General features: G+C 28.6%; 1 protein-coding gene across 1 annotated transcript in view; it reads left to right on the top strand.

Annotated features, from left to right (window-relative positions):
* Nucleotides 1-11,311: 11,311 nt before the first annotated feature.
* Nucleotides 11,312-21,995, top strand: part of Lrp4 (LDL receptor related protein 4) — an 82,415-nt gene continuing 71,731 nt past the window's right edge. The window contains exon 1 of the mRNA XM_014424904.2: nt 11,312-11,394. Coding sequence (XP_014280390.1) covers nt 11,355-11,394 — 40 coding nt within the window. The 5' untranslated portion in view covers nt 11,312-11,354. The remainder of the gene's footprint in view (nt 11,395-21,995) is intronic.

Consider the following 21,995-nt stretch of genomic DNA (forward strand, 5'->3'; position numbering starts at 1 on the left):
TATTTGTATATGTATCAATTTCCTTTTTCTTAATGGGATACGCGCACTCAAATCAACAAAAAAAAGTTGATTTCAAAACTCAAATCACCTAAGAATAACTAAAATTTTGAGACTGACCGGAAGTATGTCTTCTAAATACTGGTCCCAAACATTTGGACTCCACTTTCTCAATAAATGATTCTTTTAAGCTTAACTTCCTGAGTCTCTTTTCACAGAGAATTATGTTTATAAATCAGTAGACTGAATGTTTTAATTTTAATTTTGACGTTAGAATTTAATGAATTGAATAATAAAGCTTATCTATTACTTGTTTTCTCTCTATATTTTTAAAAATAATGAAGTATCTGATTCACTACTTTAATAGAAAAATATGAGACACGAAGATGCTTTTTTCTAATAAAAGTGAAAGAATCTGTAACTGACATGATTTTTATTAAGTATATTCTAATAAAAACGACATTCAAGCAGAGAGATCAAATTCACACCCTATCCATATTTAAGGGGAAATGAGTTATTGGTTGGAAAAAGTTCTTTTTCTGGTTCTACGTGAATGGAATACAATTACTGCAACATTATGCAATGTTAAACTATAGTATATAATTAGTATAATTATAATTATTTAATTATAATTATAATTAGTAGTAGTATATAACTACAGTATATAATTATTAGAACATTATGCAAACATTGTTATTATGTTCCACACTTTTAGGTGGCCATTTCAAAATAGAAATAAAAACCCTCCTGAATTCTAGAACATTGAATAGTTTTCATATAAATGTGTTCTGTGGTTCAAATGTAGTGAAATGAAGTTGTTAAAAAAAAAATAAAATAAAATTCACTGTGATGGAGCAGGGGTACATCAATTTTAATTTAATGATTTAAATGATGTTCTGAATAACTAATAACATTAGTTACTTTGTAATAATAAAAAAAAAAAACTTATTTATTTAATTTAAAATGAGGTGCTATATACATAAATAAATTTTGTGTTTGAATAATTAGTTTACTTCCATTTGTTGTTTTAGATATCTCTGTCAGAATTAGTCATTTACTTAAATATTATATTTAAATTACTCATATTTAGCAATTCGTCAATCAGTTCCGATCCCATCATAACAAATTTAACAGTTTTGTTACAATTAAAATGTCACAGAATGCGAAAATTTTGTTTTCAGAAAATTAATATATGAAATAACTTCTTTCTTTTTTTTTTTTTTGGAATAACGTATTTTATTGAGTGGTATTACATTCTGTCAGATACGTCAGACATTAGTAATAGAGCTGATTGAACACATTCACACCATGTTTACAGACATATATATAAATTAAATGATAAAAAAATTATAATAAAATTAAACTTAAAGTAAAATAAGATCTTAAACACGTTCATCCCTATTTACAATATTGGCATTCAGCCAGGAGAACTCCGAGCCGAGCTTGGCCCTCCACTTGTGAAGGAAAAAGGAGGATTCTTGAAGAAAAAAATTAAAATTTGTATTAATATAACCATAAAAAAAAAATTAATATTTTATAACTTCATTGCAGTAAATTAATGGTTCGAATTCAAATTCTACACTTCTCCCTCTTGCGCCAAGCAAACACATGATCCGCGAAATCTTAAGCAGTCTTTTTTCGGAGTAAATTAGAATCAATCTCCAAGAAATCTATATCTTCACTGTCAAACTTAAGAACTTTTTTTGCGACAAGTACTCCACATCAATCTTAGAGATAAAGAGATGAAAAATTATGGAATAATAACAACAATCGGTCGAATAATAACAACATGCGTTTGGGAATAGGGAGGGATAAGGACCTCTCTTCCCGCACAGATATATCTTCGTTAGGACGTAATTATCGGACCGCGGGAGTGGCAGCTAGTCCCTAGGATCCGATTTACTATTGAATTTGAATTCGCCAAAAATTTAATTACCAGCTATTGCTATGGAGTGTCAAACCCACTAACGCCAGTGACTTACTCATTTAAAAATGTAATAAAAAAGCCCTTCGGGAACACATAAACGTAAAAGATGTTAAATTATTAGAAGTTATATGTGAGTGAATGACAAACAAGTTAACTATGGAATATAGTATTCGACTCTAAGATGACTAGGTAAGGTTTGTAGCAAAGGTGTAGATTAACTTATAATTAATCATCCAAATCAGTATAGGAAAAAATATAATAAAATAAACAGGATAGGACTGACCCCAAATTTATCAGAAGCTCTCACAGATGAGGAAGGTAAAAAAAATTACATTAGTATTTGAATTTTATAACTCCTCTTTGATTTTTTTTTATTGATTTTTTTTAATGTTTTTTATTTATTTATTTTATTTTACTTTACTTTTTTATTGATTTTTTTTACTTTTATCATTCCATAGGCGTTGATGACCAGAGGGTTTTACGCCTTTAAGCAACAATCAACAACAACAAGTACAGGGAAAAAAAATATTTATCCATCTTTCTTATTTATAAAATCTTTCCTATTTTATATTTAGTTATTTATACTTGGATATTTTTCTATTGATAATTTTACGATTATAATGTGATCTTATTTCTATGGAAATAGGTTAAACCAACTTATTTTTGTTTCACTTTGACCGAACCCCCTAACCATCTTCTCCTCGTACATCTTTTTTATAATATACTGTTTGTACTGATTTAAGTCATACTACAATTTATACTTTACAAATTAAGTTATACCATCCAAGTATGAGTTTCTGCTTCCTTTTTATATGTCAGAGATGTAAAACATGTTATCTGGCATTTAGTGTGATTTGAAGTTTATGTAACCGTGTAAACGTGCTTTAACGTGGTATTAGCTTTACCCCCGCTACATGTACTGTCAATTATCATTCATACTACAACAGTAGATACTGTCATGATAGGCCTAGTTGGTGTAAAACATTTTAACTGCATAAGATAATAGTATCTTGATGGTGGAATGAATGGTTTTACTTCAAAACAGGCCAAGAAATAGAAACATTTTTCTTATCAATTTTTGGAGGTAACATGGATCCGATTTGTTTGCAGTCATATGAGAACCATAGGCTGGTTCTTTATTATTGCTGTCATCAAAAGAGCTAATGTCAGATCTATTAATGACATTGATTAAAAATAATAGATTTAATTTTGTTTTCATTAAGAAACAGACTTTGTTAGGCGGCTATCTTTGTCAGTTATCATGTTTTATCTCTAACTAGTTATTACTTATCATAACGTAATACCCATATTAATGTTAGTCAAAACAGGATACCAAATGGTTGATACTGTTTATGAGTTTCAATACACAAAAAGAGAATTAATTAAATAAATTACCATCAATAAATTATTTTTGGGACTACAATAACCTTTATGTGTATTTCACATAAATGTATAAAAATAAAATTTCCTAAATATTATTTTGAAAACCTGTGATATCAGCTTTAAGGAATCAAATATTACCAAAAACACTAATTCACAAAAAGGTCAGATCATAGTATACGACCAAATGCCGAAATAAATCAGTAAAAGTATACAGAGCATTATTACTATATCATTACCAAAATATACGGTAAATGAATGTAATTTAAGTTATTATACCTAAAAAATTCTTTATCATGCTTTGATAGACTTAAATTTCAATAGAAATTTTTAAAGGAGTTACTAAAAGCAAAGTTCTTGTGCTACAGCTCTTTTCAATAAGGTTTCGGAAGTCGTGGAAGGAGTCTATAGAAGAAATAAGATCACATTATAATCGTAAATATTTCAAATTATTAATAGAAAAATATCTAAGCATATATATCTAAATACAAAATTGGAAATATGGATAAATATGATTTTTTTTTTGGAAGATAGTAGACCACAAGAAGTAGATTGTAGGAAGGTAGTTCGGGTGGCGTTCAATAAAGGTATCAAAATAGTAAAAAAAAAACTATTTAACTAACGTTTCGCCCCACTTTGCAGAGCTTCGTCAGGGCTAAATGAAAAACAAGATACAGACATTGTAAGAATTTGCGAGAAAATAGGAAAATATTTAATAAAAAATAATTTTTTGTTTTGTTTATAAAATATATGATTTACGGACTAGAAACTAGTTACTAATAGATACAGCCAGATGTGATAGAATTCTAAATATAGAACAAGAGTAATAAATTGTAGAAATAAATTCTTTAGACAAGTTATAAATATGGTAAAGAGGTAGGTGCAAAAGGTAAACAAACAATTGGTGAAATAAATATAGTAAAGATGAGGTAGTAGCAAGTAAAAGGAAACATTAAGAAAATTAATAAAAATAATAAATAAACATAGACGGAAGCACCTGTCAGATTGAAACAATGATGTCAACTGCCAAGTTGTGCATCCGATCTCAGGTATAAAACTTACCCACTTGTTTGCTTACTCTTAAAAAGGGTAAGATTTTTTATAATTGGTAAAATGACAGAATCATCAAATCTCTTATCTAATATTACAATAGGCAAATATATGAGATAAATTGTATTCTATTTAACCTGGCTGTATCTATTGGTAACTAGCTTCTAGTCCTTAAACTATTATTATTATTTCTTTTTTATAATTTATAAACAAGAAAAAAATATTTTTTTTTCCATATTTTCCTATTTCCTCTGTATATTTATTTTAATGTTTTCTAGTCCAATTCTTACAATGTTTGTATTTTGTTTTTCATTTAGCCCTGACGATGTGGGGCGAAACGTTGATGTAACGAAAACAATAAATAGTTTTCTTTTACTAGTTTGATACCTTTCTTGACGGCCTCCCGGAGTGTCATTCTACAATGATTTTTTTTCCATGTTGATTTGGATTATTAATTAATAAATTTATCTACACCTTTGCTACAAGGCTTATCAAGTGACCACAATGCACTTGCGATATACCTTACAGTCAGCTTATCAAATTGAACTAAACTAGTAATTCTTTTGTACAAGGAGGTCGATGCCTGGTGTTCGTTAGGAGAGGCAGGAGGGAGCGAGTATCGACGAGAGTCGAATTAATCACTGTCGAGAACAATAATTAATCTTTTCTCTATTTAATGTGATTTTGTGGCAATGTACAAAATATATGTCTTCTCCTAACTGACCTATATCGAAACCAGGCCGAATCAGAAATTATACATGCACAAACCTTTTTGTAATATAATATTAGTCAGTTCAAAAGTTCATTTAAAAATAGGTTATGTGCGTCCGTTTGAAATACCCAAGATTTTTATATCTAGCTAAGAAACCTTTAAATTTATTTACTTTAAAAAAAAAAAACCTATCTGGGTGCTGTTTCATAATGAATTACAGTGTAATACTATTAGTCTTGTGGTTTTTCCTTGAATAAAGGTATGAATATAGGTGCTACAGGTTATAGAATTAATTTATATCCACTAAGATGTTACTAAGAAAGATTAGAAAAATTAGTAAAAAAAATTAATATAAATCAGTTGTTGAAATTTTCAAACAACTAGATGATAAATGGAAATGGTAATTGAATATAAAAGTAAAAATTAAATAAATATTATTTTAAAAAGATCTGTGAAATTTCCACGATTTTTCTATAAGAAAAAAATTACGAGACCAAAGGGTTAAACAAATAAACATAGATAGACAGAGCTTGTTAGATAATTCAATGTCTTATAATTTTTTTTTTTAATAACACAATAATTTTGTATTTATTAAAAGTGTTTAAAATAAAGCTCGGGATAAAAACAATTGGATTTATCTAAATAAATCTTTAGATCTGAGCTAGATAAATTTTGTTTTTTTTGGCACCTTCTTCCAAAGACGCAGTAATGTTTGCAGAGGCTTTACACCATTATTCCGTCCCTACTGAATTTTTAAAAATACAATTAAATATTATTACACAATATAATGTAATGAAATCTATATTTACTTTCTTTCTAAATAAGGGACACGGTTTCATTGAACGCTGGTACACCCTACTGGATGTTGTCACCAAAGTCTATTCAAAATAAAAATGGAATATACATTTTTTTTTAATCGCTCCTCATTTATAATTATGCATGATTTCGTACACTTTAATTTCTGTTTTGTATAGTAAGATGCAGATAATGAGCCATGCGATCTAGCTATGCAATACCTTAAACTTGAAATCCACTGCAGTTCGACTACGAGAATCACGAGTGCAGTTTATTACCGTCTGAGATAGAGAATTTCAGATTTTTTTTCAATGGTGAAGTATGTAAAATAAAATTCTGATATGTAAAATAAAATTACCAAATTTCATCAGTTTTCTTAGAAAGTTACTAATGTTAGGTAAATTCTACCTCTTTGATGTATAAATTTAGCATTTTGACATCTACTAATCCAATACTTGTTAGAATCCACATATTAAACAATTTTCTTAGGATTAGATGTTTTTAGCAGTCATGATTTTTAGTTACTTTATTTTATACACTTTTAATAAATACAAAATTATTGAGTTATTAAAAAAAAAATGATTATAAGACATTGAATTATTTAACAACCTCTGTCTATCCATGTTTATTTTTTAACCCTGGTCTCGTAATTTTTTATCATTAATTATAATGATAAAATATAAATAATATTAGTAAAAATATAAAATATAATTATTATTAATTGTCAAATCGGAACACTTGTATCGTATACCCACTTATAGAAAAATCGGGGGAATTTACACTAATTTTTTATAATTTTTACATTTATATTCAATTACCATTTTCATTTATCATATTGTTTTTTGAAAATTTCAACATCTCTTTTTAAATTAATTTTTTCCATTATCTTTACTAATTTTTCTAATTTTTTTTAGTAACATCTTAGTAAATATGAATTACTCCAATAAACTGTAACACCTAAGAGCACTGTTTTCTTCTTAACCTCGAAAGATCTGGCTGATAAAACTACAGTAAAGAATTACTGTTTCATTCACAAGCCGGACTATAGGTATACTATACCAAGTACGTGTTAGTAGATCATTTTTTACTTTAGAAGTTTGTAAAAATCATTATCACTTCCATTGCACGACCTTGAGGTTTCAAGAAGCTTTCAAGAAATGCCAACCCCATAGTAACAACAGCGTTTCTAAGTCTAATAACGCATAGATTGTGAATCGCACACCCATGGCCGGCCGGAAGGATTAATTAGTAGATTATTAAGTACGGCTGAAATTCCAGTGTCCTGCTTCATAATGAAAGCTAACAGTACTTGTTTATAAATAGAAGTGTACAAACTACAAAGTATTGACACTAACACTTATTTATTTATTTTTTGTATAATACGAAAGAGTATTGTACAATTTCTGAGCTGTACAAGTTCTGAGCTAATTGCTCAATCAATTCATAAGTTTGATGAAATCACTTGGGGATGAATATTTTTAAACTGATTCAAAATAAGGAGAATTGTTTGTTGTTAATTTTTTTTTATTCAGTGATACGGCGAGAGGGATACTCTGGGATCTTTTGAGCTCTGCTCTACCCCTCACACGTGGGAGATAGAGTGGGCTCAGAGATCCTCAGGTCGATTGTGTAAATATTGTATATAACAGTGTAAATGTGACTAGAGATTATATTATTTTATCATTACGTTATTTTTTCATACACATAGTTTGATTATGTTCATTTTGTTTTTCCTTCTGTTTGTATATATTTTAAGAGAGATTTTTTTATTCATTTATTTATTTTATTTTAGTATGTATGAGATCATTCATCACTATTACCTATTGTCCACAACTGTGTGGCAGATTGTAATATCTATCAATAAATAAAAAGTATTTAAAAAAAAAAAATTTATTATAATATCCATGACATTTTGTCTGTCCCTACGGAATACCCTGGGTTCTGTACTTTAAAGTCCTTCACTTAAACGTTTTTAAAATAACGAAAGGATTAAGCACCGATCAAACCTTATTTGAATTTACTATGGAGAAGAAGGTTAGCTATCAAATGCCGATAGTTCTCGCAGGGGTAAACTAGTTTCTTTTCATTTCTTCAACTATTATATGATTAGTTTATAACTTAGTTTATTATAATATGATTAGTTTATTATAATATGATTAGATATGACTAGTTTCTTTTCATTTCTTCAACTGGATATGATTCGCTTATGTCCTTGGGAAACTGACAAAAAAGGAAATACATAAATAAAATTGAGACACTTCTAATCCCTGATTTCTTTTTCTTGATGGGAAGAAATTACAGGATTAAACAACTGATGTTAATACTTCAGTCCTAAAGATAGCAGTTCTCATAAAAATATCAACTAATTTCAATTTTTAATGAAACTTCAAAAAAAAAAATCATACTAATTATGAATTTATGACTAGTATGTGGCAGTCAAACCTATGACTGTCGATTCATATTCCGTTATTTAAATAAGATTAAACATAAAATAATACATAGGAGTTTTATTTGGGTTAAGAATTAGGAAAACAAAACCAAAATAGTTGCAATTACGTTGTCAGAGCACTGGACTTCAACATTTTATTAATTTTAGAATTTTTTGAATGTTAGAAATTTATCCTGATAACATCGCGAGCTAGATTTATAATTGTCGGCTCTATTTATAGATGCGCTGAGCTTTCCACCGTAGCTTTATTATTATAAATACTTGAAGTTATTTTTTTTGAAGAGTTACATTCATCTATTTATAGACTAGTGGCCACTTTGATGAATAAAACTAATGAATTAATTTCTGAATCGATTATTTTAAATATGATCTTTTTCATTTTGAGTTTTTTTTTTCTAACTTATTTGCCATTATTTTCCCCCTATTTTCCTCGTACAGCAACCTTAGAGAAACCCAGTAGTCCGGGTATAAACAAAAAATCTTTCTCTAAAATACTGTTAATTTTGTTTATTTGGAATTAATAACAATCTCTCAATGTTATTAGTAATAAAAAACGGATACATATAAACATAAGCATTTATGAAAACAAAAAGTTTGTTTTTCAACTTCAGGAGATTAGAGGAAAACTATTTCCCCACGTTGAATAAACATCTTCGAAAGTGATAATTGTTCTGTAGACGTGTTATACTTATAAAGTCGGATAAGGTAATGGAGAAGAGAATCAGAACGAAACAAGATGAGTTTACTTAATCAGCTTCCACTGGCTCATCACCAGAGAGGCAGTGAAAGGGCTGCGCTGGGATCTCGAAGAACTTTACTCTACCCCTCATGCCTGGGGATAGAGTGGGCTCTGGGATTTTAAAGACTATATATAATTTATTTTACTTAGTTTGATTTTATTTATTTATTTTTCATCTTATATACATATAGAGATTTTATTTATTTTTACATTTATATTTTTTATTTTATTATTTTTTTATTTATTTTATTTTATTAAGTACGGATGAAATGACATTCGATGGTTGTCACGGGATAGTTACGCGATGATTAAGCGACCGGCTCATCCAATTTTTATTATTGATGGCTCAAATTATTCAACTAGATAGCATGAGTGTTTGGAAATAAGTCGAGCTCAAGATCCTGAGAGCCTGTCCATCTGTCCTTATAAAAAAAAAAAAGTGAGCTAAAGATTTTACCAGTTCATAGATTTTATTGCTTAAATTGCACAGTGATCTCCTAAGAATATTCAAAACAATTTGAGCTGAAAATATTGAGATAATATGTTTAGTCTGCCTGTTTCTGAATATGTAACTTTTTTTTAAGCGAAAGGCCCAAAAGATTTTCAATTTTCGGGTCTCAAATTTTTCAAGCCTACAGGTTCCAACCCATAGGTAGCCTATCTAAAACATATGTTCATGCATGACATAGATATGAGGTCTCAGTGGGTACAGTTCAGTGCTAATATAAGGTTATTGATCGCTTAATCTTAATTGTAAAGTGCCCAATGTAATTACTTATAACTAACTGTTGCCTAACCATAATTGTTATAAAGTGGAAAGCTTTACCAATTGTGTGTGTTGAATAGCATTCCTTTATAATATTATACTGTTACACGAATGATAGCTCTTATATTTTCAATGCATTAAAAGGAAACGTATCTAATCCGAGAGTTCTCACAGGATAAAATAGTTCTGAATATTTTTATATTAATTATATAATAATTTAGCATTCAATATTTGGTAAAGAGCAGGATGTAAATTTTAGTTTACTGTTATATTTTTAGATATCTGACACAATTGTTTTTCAAAGAAAAAATATAAAAATTTTGCTAAATCTATTTGGAAAATTAGTACGGAAAAGTATTGCCACAGTAAATAGTACTGAACGTGCGAAGGGCGTAACTGAAAGTAGTGAGATGCACGCACCACACAAGACTTTCTGTTTTTGAAGGCCATTATTCATCTTAATTTCGTCAATAATAATGGATACATATATAATTCTGAACTGTGATGTCTAACTCTTTATCTTCCCTTTGGAAATAAACCTGAATTTGCTGGGCAGAGCTAAGTGAATTATTTGTTATAAGTTTGAATAAACTTTTCATGATAGTTCAGTTTTTAGCTCAGTTGTTTTTTGGGAACTCGCTTTCTCAATTGATAATTTATATTTTGATTCCATGTGCTCCCGGGCAAGAATGTAATAATGAATTGTGTATTTAAATATATACAATTTAGTGTTACATTCTTCTAATATCCAGATAATACTAAATATAAATATATATATAATATTATATAAGGCATTGCTCCAGTGTGAGGATTCCTACAATAAAACCTAGCAAGTCACTCCATCTTTGGTTGTCTATCGGTCCTCCTACGTCAGTTTTCTGAACCACTGCAAATTTCCATTATAAGAAGAAGTTATTTTAATGGTGATTAAATTCTCCACAAAACAAATCAAAAAATTTATTTTGGTTCTACAAGAATTTCGTTTGCTTTTTATTATAACTTGAATATAGAGACCAGCTAATTTAAGAGAGTTTTATTTTTTCACCAACTTCTCATTAAAAGTAAGAAATTATTCAGCATAACTGCTCTATTGAGATGTTTTAGAGTATATATTAAAAAAATAATTCAAACTATAATCAATCAGGTAGGTATTTTTTTTTTTAATAAAGGAAATTTGAAACCATGGCTGATTTTTAATGCATATTCGGATTAAATTCATGTCACTAAGATATAAAAAATAACGTACACTTAAACGTTTTATTTAAAATAAATTGGTGTAAATTTTCAATTGTGTTCATTCAATCTATGAGAAGTACGTACTCAAATCTAGCAATAACGAAGAATTTAAATATAGGAGGTGGCAGACTACAATAGAGTGTAAGATATAAATAAACTGTATGAAATATAAATACAGAATAATTATTGAGGGCGAGGGAGGAGGGGAGAGCGGTACCTAGGGGTGGTCCATGGAAGCTGGCAGGGCGGGGGCCAGTGCTGGCAGATCAGGGCACGGGGTATCATGTGACTCCGCCCGCGGTCATGATCTGGCTCATCTGGGCTATCGCTCTACCCTCCACAGGTCAGTATATACCCTCTCTCTCTATATATTCACTATTACATCATCAACTAAATGTAGCAGCGGATGACGGAGAGGGCAGCTGGACGTCCAGGTTCCAGCCACCTCTCCTGCACTCCACCCTACTTCTCCAGGATTTCCACATTTTTCGACACCCTCTAAGCTTCAGAACCACCTAAGACTCGCCATCCAGCTTCTCTAGGACTGGTTCTCTTATTTACATACCTATGATGGCCTGGAAGACGACGCCCAGCATCTGTATCCATGCGCCCCCGGGGAAAAAAATTCGAGCCCACCTCAAGCAACACAACATTAGGAAATAGCTGTATATCTCATTCTTTACTCCTTAATTTCGGAATACAGGACTACTGGCTTCAAGTGTTTGTTTACATAGAATTATATCTTATTATAACCTATTAAAGTAGAAAACAAAAAATATTGTTCATATATTTACATGAATAATGCAACAATTAATCAGAGGGGCAAAAAAAATTTATCATAATCCGATCAAGTACAGATAATAACGAAATATACATATGCACATGCAGAATATAATATACTAACAAACATACAATATATTATCCAATAAAGAATTCCAAGCTCTTAGATTCATAATATTGATATTTACTCATTTAAAATTAGTCAGAACCACTTATCTCACCCCTTAACTAATTTTTTATTAAAAATTAAGCATCATAATTTTCACAAATCATATTTAAGTTGTAAAACACCTTAAGCAAGTAATTATTTTAACTTTTTCCATAGTTTTACATACTGAATACTTTTGTTGCATTAAGTCACCAATATATATTACATAGATCTAATCGAAATGATAACTCTCAAAATGTTTTGCATTAAAAAAGAAAAAAATTCATTTGACTTAAATTTTAATTATAATCAAAAATATGATATCGGTTACACACAACAATTTTTTGAACACAATTGTTTTATGACTATTTCACCAAAATTGAAAACAAGGAAACACGATCGGTCGACCAGAGGGTTATCCAAAAAATGAAACTTAATGTAACGTCATCCATCGAATATTTGGCATTTAAAATAATTGTACTATTTTTCAAACAAGAACAAAAAAAAACTATGATAATAAATGAAATCAACAAATAAATTATTAAGCGTGATCAAATTTTAACATAAATAACTAGCGTTGAGGAGTCAATCTTACTAATGTTTTGAAATTATTCCTGAATATTCCATGATTGTAAGATTAAATCTTCATATTAAAAACCATTAATTCGGAGTAAGAAAAAGGTTAAAATTGCTTTAATATAACTCAATCTTATCTATCATACGCTATTAGCTGCTATGAGAAAAATATTTTATGTTTTACTACAAATTTGGGAATAATACTTATTAAACATTGTTTTTTTTAGTAAATTTAAATAAATATTTTAAAACTGAAAAAAAAAATGGAATAAAATAAATCATTACCACAATTATAAATTAGTCGACAATGCAAACTTTGTCTAACTTTTATTTTTTTTTAAATTTAATTAAATTGTTTTATTTAGATAGATACCTGTCAAACTTTTACATCGACATATAGCACTCCATCAAAACAATAGCAACATAATTGGCTTAATTCTGCAAATTATGAAAACCAATATATTTTAGCCACAATTTATTGACTTAACAGTTTATTCAGTTGTGATAATCTCATAACAAATTCACAGGTATAAAATTGAAACATACAAATTATCCCAGTTTGACAGGAAACACATTTAATTAATCCATTGTAATGAAATTTTCGGAATTAAAAGAAAAAAGTACCAAACAAAAATAATGAAATTTAAAAAAAATTTAATTTAATTTAAATTTAAACTTTAATTTTAATTTAAATTAAGTTTTAATCTAATTTATTTTAAGTTTTTAATTTAATTTAATTTAAGTTAAATTTCAAAAAAAATTAAAATTAGTATTAATAAAACAATATAATATGTAATCACTGTTTTGATTATTAATTCTAAGCATGTCAATATTTTTTGTTTTCTTTATTATTTAAGTTTTTTACAAAATATTTTTAAATGCTATGTTTTCCGGATTAATCGAAATCCGAAGTCAAATTAACTCAGATTTAAGTAGTCCAAAGGACAAGTTATAATTTTTGTTAAATTAGTATTAATACTCAAAAAGAGAATACAACTTCCAGTAGGTTGGTTTGTGTTCAAATTGTAAGTACAGAACGTACGTAAAAAAAAAAAAAAAAAATTGCGTAGTTGAAGTCCTACTACGAAGAAAGTTTCCGAACTACTTTGAACTGTAGAAATTTCGAAATATATTTCATGAGTTGACTGGAGGCAGAAATCCGATATGGATCTCTTTTTGATCAATTTGTGCGTATAATTGCTAAAATACTCTCTATACGTTTTTGGGTACGTTTTTCTAAGTCTTAGATTTTGAAAAAAAAAAAAAAGATTTTCTCAACCTACATTCGGCTAAAACAAAAAAAAATTATAAAAAGTAATGACATTTGAAATATTAATCTCTCTGGTTCAATTGGTTTACAATAGAATGGCTTCAGGCAAGAATATAAGCCACAATTTTGATAACCATTACAGTTTCGTGCAAAATGTATCTTTGCTTCTTTGTAAAGCTATTTATTGGCTTCATTTGTGTAATACCTTGATCCCAATACTTATCTAGAATATTATGGAAATTATAATACATATAAAACATTTAATAAAAGTTGTAGATTTTTTTCGAAACTGCTCTACTGAACTATTTTTATCATGAGTTTTGTCATAATCCTACTCCAAGGTCTTCAATTTTACTTGACAATGTTACTTCAATTAATTCTTATATCAATATTCAATTAATTCCCCACAAAAAGTTGACTAAAGATACTTCATAATTTTCCAGTAAAACCATCTGTTCGTCAAAATTGAAATTAATGCACCTACGCCACTCTTTAGTCTCATCATGTCTTTGTAATCATCTATTATTTTTGTTAGAGAAAGTTTTTGTATATAGCCCCTTTATGTGTGGATTAATTCAGGAGAAACATTTAAAATAAGAAAAAACAGTAATACACCTCCCCTTGTTCTACATAAACAAAGTATAAGATATAGGGATCCTTTTTCGTTCTATTTAAATAATCAAATTTCTTGGAAGGTTACATCTTTGGGGAGGAGGAAGCGGTTCGTACGATTTTGTTTAATGGCTTAAAATTTCGAAGGCCATCACCACCATTTTTTTCTTATTTGTTTTCCCTTATTTTCGATTTATTATATTTCTTTATTTTTTTTTTCTGCTTGCTATATTTGTGACAGCAAATGCTGTTATTTTGAAAATTGAAATACTAATTTGTTTTATCATCCACTCTGAGGGTTTTTTGTATATCCTGGTTTAATCTAAAACTATTCAGATGTGAAATATGGGCATACTTGTAAGATGTGCATAATTTTTCGAAAGCGTTTGTTTTGAGATGAGGCAAGAATGAGTGAGCCTCGTGTGTTCTATTCCGTACTACTTCTTCTCTACGGCATTTACGGCTGGAAGTATTCCAGGGCTTCACCTTTTTTGTTTATAATTTTTAGTTTACACTTTGGACTTTCATTCCATATAGATTATCATACACTCTTAATTTCTTTTTTGAGGGGTTAGGTCATTTCAGATGAAGTTAGAATTGCTTTACTCTGTCTTGGTAGCGCGAGTTCTTCTCTTGCGAGAACGGCCAGTTTGTTCCTTACGATTCCCATGTGACTTGGAACCCATTTAAATTTCATTTACATGGTTTTGTAGAGTATTTAGGAAAAAATGGATCCAGAAAATTTTAGGATGTTCCGGATACATACAATCTTAGCTTTTTAACGAGAATAATGCATTACTATTAACTTAATTATTATTATTGTGGATCAAAGATAAACAGAGGTGAAGTGTTGCTGTTATAGCATTGCATGATATAGACTAGTCACAATACAAGTCATAGATAAAAATACATATAGTTAACAGAATAATATCATATTTTCTATTTTTATCATATTTTTAATATCATATAAGTACAATAATTCAAGAATAAATTAATATATTATTTGTAAAAAAATACCAATTGTTAGAACTCTTGAAAACTTAAAAAATAAATAAATATTATTATTACATCCATGGAAACCATAAATTAATATATTCAGTTTATTTGTGAGTTACCTTTCACGATTTTCTTTTTAATATTAATTTTTCTCCATTAGTTGATTATCAAATCCTTTCCTAGTTGATATTTATTTATTTTATTTTTTATGCTACTAACTTAATTTTAAAAAATTATTTTTTTTTAAAAAACAACATAAAATTCTGCATTTAATATTATTTTAATGATATAAATGAACATTGATATGGCAAGATTGATCAAGACCGTTAAAACCGTTTTCGAGAAAATTTAAAAAAAAGTATAAAATCGAAAAAAGAAAGTATAAAAAAAGTTGTACTTTTTAAAAGATGCTGTATTTTTTTGATTTTACCGAATAATTTGCAGGAATATATTGTACCTAATTTTTATCTAGTCTGAAAAATTATTACTATTAGATTTTAAAATTAATTTTAGGGGTTTCTATCACCAGTAAAAGTTTAATTTTTTAAAAAAAAAAAGGATCATTCCATATAAATTATCCAAGACCTGATTCTATCTCAAATTTTCATGATTTATATATATAATGTCGGGCCGTTTATTGCTGCTGGCTTAAATTTAATAATTTAATACAATTTTGGTTTACTTATTATCATTGAATTTTATAGAAATAAAAAAAAATGTTAATTATTTTTAAATAACATAGCTTAGTCAGAACCTCTAAAATATTTTTTAAAAATCTTAAATTTTATGGAAATTCTTTTTTATGTCATAAAATAAAAGGGTGCCCCGGAAAAATTTATAATATTTTTTAAGGACAACCCTACTGACCTCATACACCAACCATTTTTATAGACCTGGTTATTTGGTCTCAGGGAACCTTAAAATGTCTAAAACGTTTTAAAACTTAAATTCGAAACTTATTAACACGATAGCAGTACTATGTATTTTTTACCCTTACTATTTTTATGTATATAAAGTAATAACCGTAAATAGGTGAATTTCACATGGAGATAAATAGTCTAAATACAGAAAAATTTGTACATTTACAATTCTAATTGAAAAAGATTTGGGCAAAAAGTACAGTGGGTACAACAAAGTACTGTAAAAAAATTGCAATAGGCAAAAAGTTATAGAGGATGAGCAAGGAAACATTTTTTTTTCATTCTTATTGAATTTTTAATTTTACAAAATGTCTTCAACTTCAATTTATCGTGTTTTGTATGAGTTTGAGGCGTGCTTTAATTATATTGATGAACAATCCTTCTTTAGTTCATTGTGTCGTTTACTTCTAATCATAGATGGGCTAAAATTAGCTATAGATTAAACTGATGGCTAAAATTGCTATGGATACGACCCTTATTCATAAATAAACCACTAATAGATAAATATTGTACTCATGGCAATTTTAGCTATTAGTTTCAACTATATCTAATTTTTTTCCCTTCTCTGCTTCTAATGAATCACATTAGATGCTTAATATTTGACCTATTTATATTGAGCAATTTTTGTGCTTGCAATTGTAATTTGCATGGTTTGTGGAACCATTATACTTGCACAAACCATGATTATATTACACATGCTTAAGGATTCATGTGCTAAAGATCGATTATGCTTGTTTTCATTCGTATATAGCTACGTTAAGATGAATGATAAGTAGCTAAATTAATGTCGTTCAAACTATCTTCTTTGTGATTTTAACTTTGTCTGCTCTGAAGCATGAAATGGTGCAACACTGACCGGTTACCTCTTAACCGGTGTTTGAGAGACTACAGGCATTGTATTTTAGAATTATACAAATATATCTAAATAATATATATTTTTTTAATTGTAATAATTATAATGTACTTCTATTCCTTTCTTAAAGTTGTCCTCGTATATTAGAATCCGTGGAGTGAATATGGATATAATTTTATTATTAGAATACATTAAGATCTAATTAATCTAACATTATTTTCCCTGCTAGACATGATATTTTTAGACCTACTCTTACTCATAGAGTGAGTGGATCCCACCGATCACACTTCCTCCTCCATGTTTATCCAAGATGTTCATTTAAGTCAATTGTTCAATTTGCCTTTGACCTTCCTTCAGATCATCGTTGCCAGTTTGCACGTGATCTTTGCCCTCACAATAATGACAGATAACATACATTCCAAAAAAAAAAAATTATAACTGTAATTCTTTAGTTACATATACTTATCAATCTATGATCTCATGGGAACATTATGACAAATTTAAGATATTAACATATACGAATCCTTTTTCGAAAAAAGAGCATTCAATAATATTTTAAATAAATTTAGGTGCCATTACCGGTTCTTTAGCGGTTACTATATTTTACTCCGTATAGTAAAAGTGGTAAAATATAGTAACTGACGAAACTTTTACAATGATAAAATTTACCTTAAATTTTAAATTTAGGGTGTTTAACCTTCAAATAAGTAATAAATTAACATAACTAAATATTAATATTAGTCACTGAAGAAAAAAGGTTTCTCAGAAATTCTTTTAACGATTCAAGGAATCGTCTTTAAAGAAGACATAACAAATTTCAGTTACCACGTTTTACGATCTAAAGTGTCATGTACTGCAATATTTTATAATTAATTAAAGTTATATCTTCTACAGGAAGAGTTTCATATATAATTAGATCTTGGGAATGAAAAGGTGCTTGTTTTAATTATTTATTTTATATCGTTAATAAAACACAACAACGTTTTGGGGTTGTCACAGGTATCTGGTATCTGATTAAACATCTATTTAAAATTATTGTTTTTTTATTCCTTATTAGTCTTATATTGCTAATAATAACATATTGTTGTCACTTAACATTAAATTGTTTTTAATAATTAAAAAACAAGGAGTTATGAAAGGTGACCATGCCGAAACGTTTTTATTGTTTATTAATGATATAAAGTAAATACTTTGTTTTATTTTAAATTTTATATAGCTGATATTCCAACCCATCCTAACAACAAATGCAGATGACCCAACTGCTCCATCCCAAACTCCATAGTCACACGCAACGTCCATTGAAAAATGGTTTCATAACTGGAGAATCAAAAATAAATTCAAACAAATACCATCATATTGTCTTTACTCTCTTGGCCTACTGTTTCTTTTTTTTAAATATGAAGGAGATGGTCGGGGGTGCAATAAAAAGGAACAAAACATAGTTAACAATTATTCATTTTCCGCCGTTTTGCCTCACTTTGCAGGGCTTCATCAGGGCTGCCGTGTTTTGAAGAAAGTTTCTTTTTTTGATAATCCACTAACACCTGTTCAGCAGATCCACTAATTAGGACTCCATCTCGACAAGCGACTTACTTTGAATATCTATACTAGACTGAAACGACCAGAAACTGCTCGCTGATTTCGAGTTCTGCAACACCTCCTTGACAAATGTTCTGAACTCCCTATTAACTATAAAAAATCAAACCTATTCGGAATTGGGCTTTGGGTCTCCACCATTAAATTACTCCTCTATCCTTATAATCCGAAATCCTTCGTAAAATCCATAATACTACATAAATAAACATGTCTAATTAAGTCCAACATCTCTTTTTTAAACATTTGACCCGAAATAGATATACCTGCTTTAATTCACAAATTCTTACCCACCCAAATCCATTAGTTATTAAACTCATACGTTACTATACCTGATAATCCTCCAAGCCATCTTAAAAGATGTGCACGGGACCTTCTAATTTAAAGCAATTAAAAGTGATTGGTTCCTTCCCATTTGTTCTACCTCAATATGCATAAATTTACTAATGTGATACGTGTGGTACGTAGATCACAGAAATTCAATGGTATTTGTTCCGTTCCAATAATCCACTGGCGTAAGCCAACCAAGTTTACAGCCTTCATTGGACCCCTCACCTAACCTTATGATGCCAAAAGGCAATCCAAGGTATCCTTAACACCCAGCTATACATATAGCATACCTCCTATATATACGTACTAAATACCAATTAAAATCTTTACTGGAGGGTACGAAAAAGAAAAAAAAAAAGTGTGGGACGTAAAAGTTCTTTGTAACTTGTATTTAGAACTTGTAATTTTTATTTAATTTCAATCTGTGATCTTTTGTAATTTTAATGTAGGAAGAAAATTACACCAGTGAAGTTGGATCTAAAACCCAAAAACTTGCACTAAAATAAAATATAAAAAAATAGTTTAATTATTATGCTTAATACCTTAAGATTCATGTTCAGTGTTAAATAATACTATTTTGGGTATTATTACAGTTGTAAATTCATCTCAATGAGTCGATTCTAAAACAAGTTCCGTGAATGTCTTTGGAATGGTTCTCTGGAGGGTTTGGGTGGACATATTTTATAAGAACTTAACGTTAGAACTGTTTTATTGTATATTCCAAGGTCTGAGTTAACAGATTATAATATATAAATTTGTCTCGAAATACAGTTAAGCTGGCCAATTTTCGAACATTATCCGGGAAGAGCCCTTTTATCATTCGTCGGGGATGGGGTTGTTGCGCATGGTTCAGTACCTGGCTCAGTGGTCCACACACTTGCACGGGTTGGTAACAACTGATCTTCGTTTTTGATGAGCTCGAATTATAAAAGAATGATTTAAATCCAATGATAGAACGATGTTTTGATAAATGGGGACATACCTCAACGTAAAGAAAGCTTATTCTCGAGAGAACCGAAAATTTAGTAATTTCTTTTCATTATTATATAAAATATTAATACCTATAATTCAATATTTTACATAATTTTTTATTATTTATTCCCTAAACAAAGGTTCATTTTATTTATTTTTTTCAATAACACTATTGTCATCACAAAGATAAAATAAACGTTATACAATTTTAGATATTGAAATGGCTGTGTTATTTATGATTTTATTACTACTATAAACGATTAACAAGTAAAAGGAATTAGGAATCCGGAAGTACATAACAGATTAATGACTATGCATGACACGTCAATAAATATACTAATTCAACTCAATTAGAATAATTTATTGTTAAATTTAAATTGAGTTCAATTTTTGTAACATTTAATAACGTTTGCTAAATTCATGGAACCATTATAGCTTCCTCACTGTATTTTTTCTTATCTTTTTATTTCTGAAAATGGATTTTTTTTAGAATAAATCCCTGTTTCTGTATACTTCTATTGAGCATATAAATTACATAAATTCACGGTTGGTAATATTTCGTTTGAAAATAAAAGCTGTTGAAACATAGCTGCAACCGGGAAATTAGTTTTTTACACGAGAAAACTATAGGTAGGATCATGGAAAATACGTTTAAGCGAAATTAGGGGATGTAATTTGCATAAAGTTTTATACTAGGTCACGCCTACAATAATCCCCAACTTTCTTCCAAAATTAGGCCAAACCGTACAAGCAGTTTTCAAATATTGGTTTGCCAAAGAAAATAGATTTAATAATAAAAATAATGAATAAGTGAAAATGGTAAACGAAATCCAATGAAATTGATACTAAACTCATTTTAAACTAATACCCCCAGCATTTGTTTCGAATTTGGAACAATAAAAATATTTAGTTACCTCTTTGGAAATATACAGTGAGTAAAATTAGTGCTCTTTTTTTTTTCCTTTTTGTTGGAAAAAAAAATATGTTTAATCATTTCTATTAACTAAATGCGACAAAGAACAGATCCTGAATTCCTGATTCAGTTTTAAATGTCAAACAATAAATTTATTGAAGAGAATAAGATAAAAATGCATTTAAGAACTTTCTAATTAAAAGGTTCAGTCAGTACCAGCTTATACATGGACTTCATAAACATTTTGAAGAAAAGAACATAAAATCTTAGCAATTAAGTATCCAAATGCATGCAAGTAATAGGATATGAAATAAAATTTGTTGGATTTTGATTTATAGGACGATTAATTTAGATGGAAACAAAGAACAACAAACTTGCATAAATTTGTACTATATATCAGTGTCAATCCCTAGCACATAATCCAGATCTGAAAACCCATGGTATCCGAAATATTTTTGTTAATATTATCTATTTGCTATGTAATTTCTAAGTACTTTTTTTTACCTCATTAATAATCCTAGAGATAACAGTTTTTTAAATATACGGGAAAATAGGTGTCTGCATTATCCGAAACCGTTCATTACATAATTTGGGTAAAAATTTTTGAATTTTTTGGAAGTTTTCATTACTCCGAAATGTTTTATTTTACTAAAATTATCAGACTTATAGAATAATAGAAAAATCTATCTACAAACATACCTATTAAATTGTTTAATTGTATGGTAATTGGTTTTGAATAGAATTCTAAAGTTTACCTCATAAATTAATCTATACAGCCTTAAAATATCACATTAATTTTATTTCACATCATATCAGTCCAAACTTGAAGGATTGAAGGATACTAGAGCGCTCTTATCCTAAATCTTATGTGTTTCTTCAGATATTTATGAAGTTTAAGTTATGTTGAATAAAGTTTAATTATTGCGCCGTGTCGGATTTAAGTAATCCGATTTTCTCGGTTAATTTTTGGATTTATATAAA

Source organism: Halyomorpha halys, unplaced genomic scaffold, assembly GCF_000696795.3.
Source record: "Halyomorpha halys isolate HHAL.00 unplaced genomic scaffold, Hhal_1.1 Scaffold483.1, whole genome shotgun sequence".
Taxonomy (NCBI): Eukaryota; Metazoa; Arthropoda; class Insecta; order Hemiptera; family Pentatomidae; genus Halyomorpha; species Halyomorpha halys.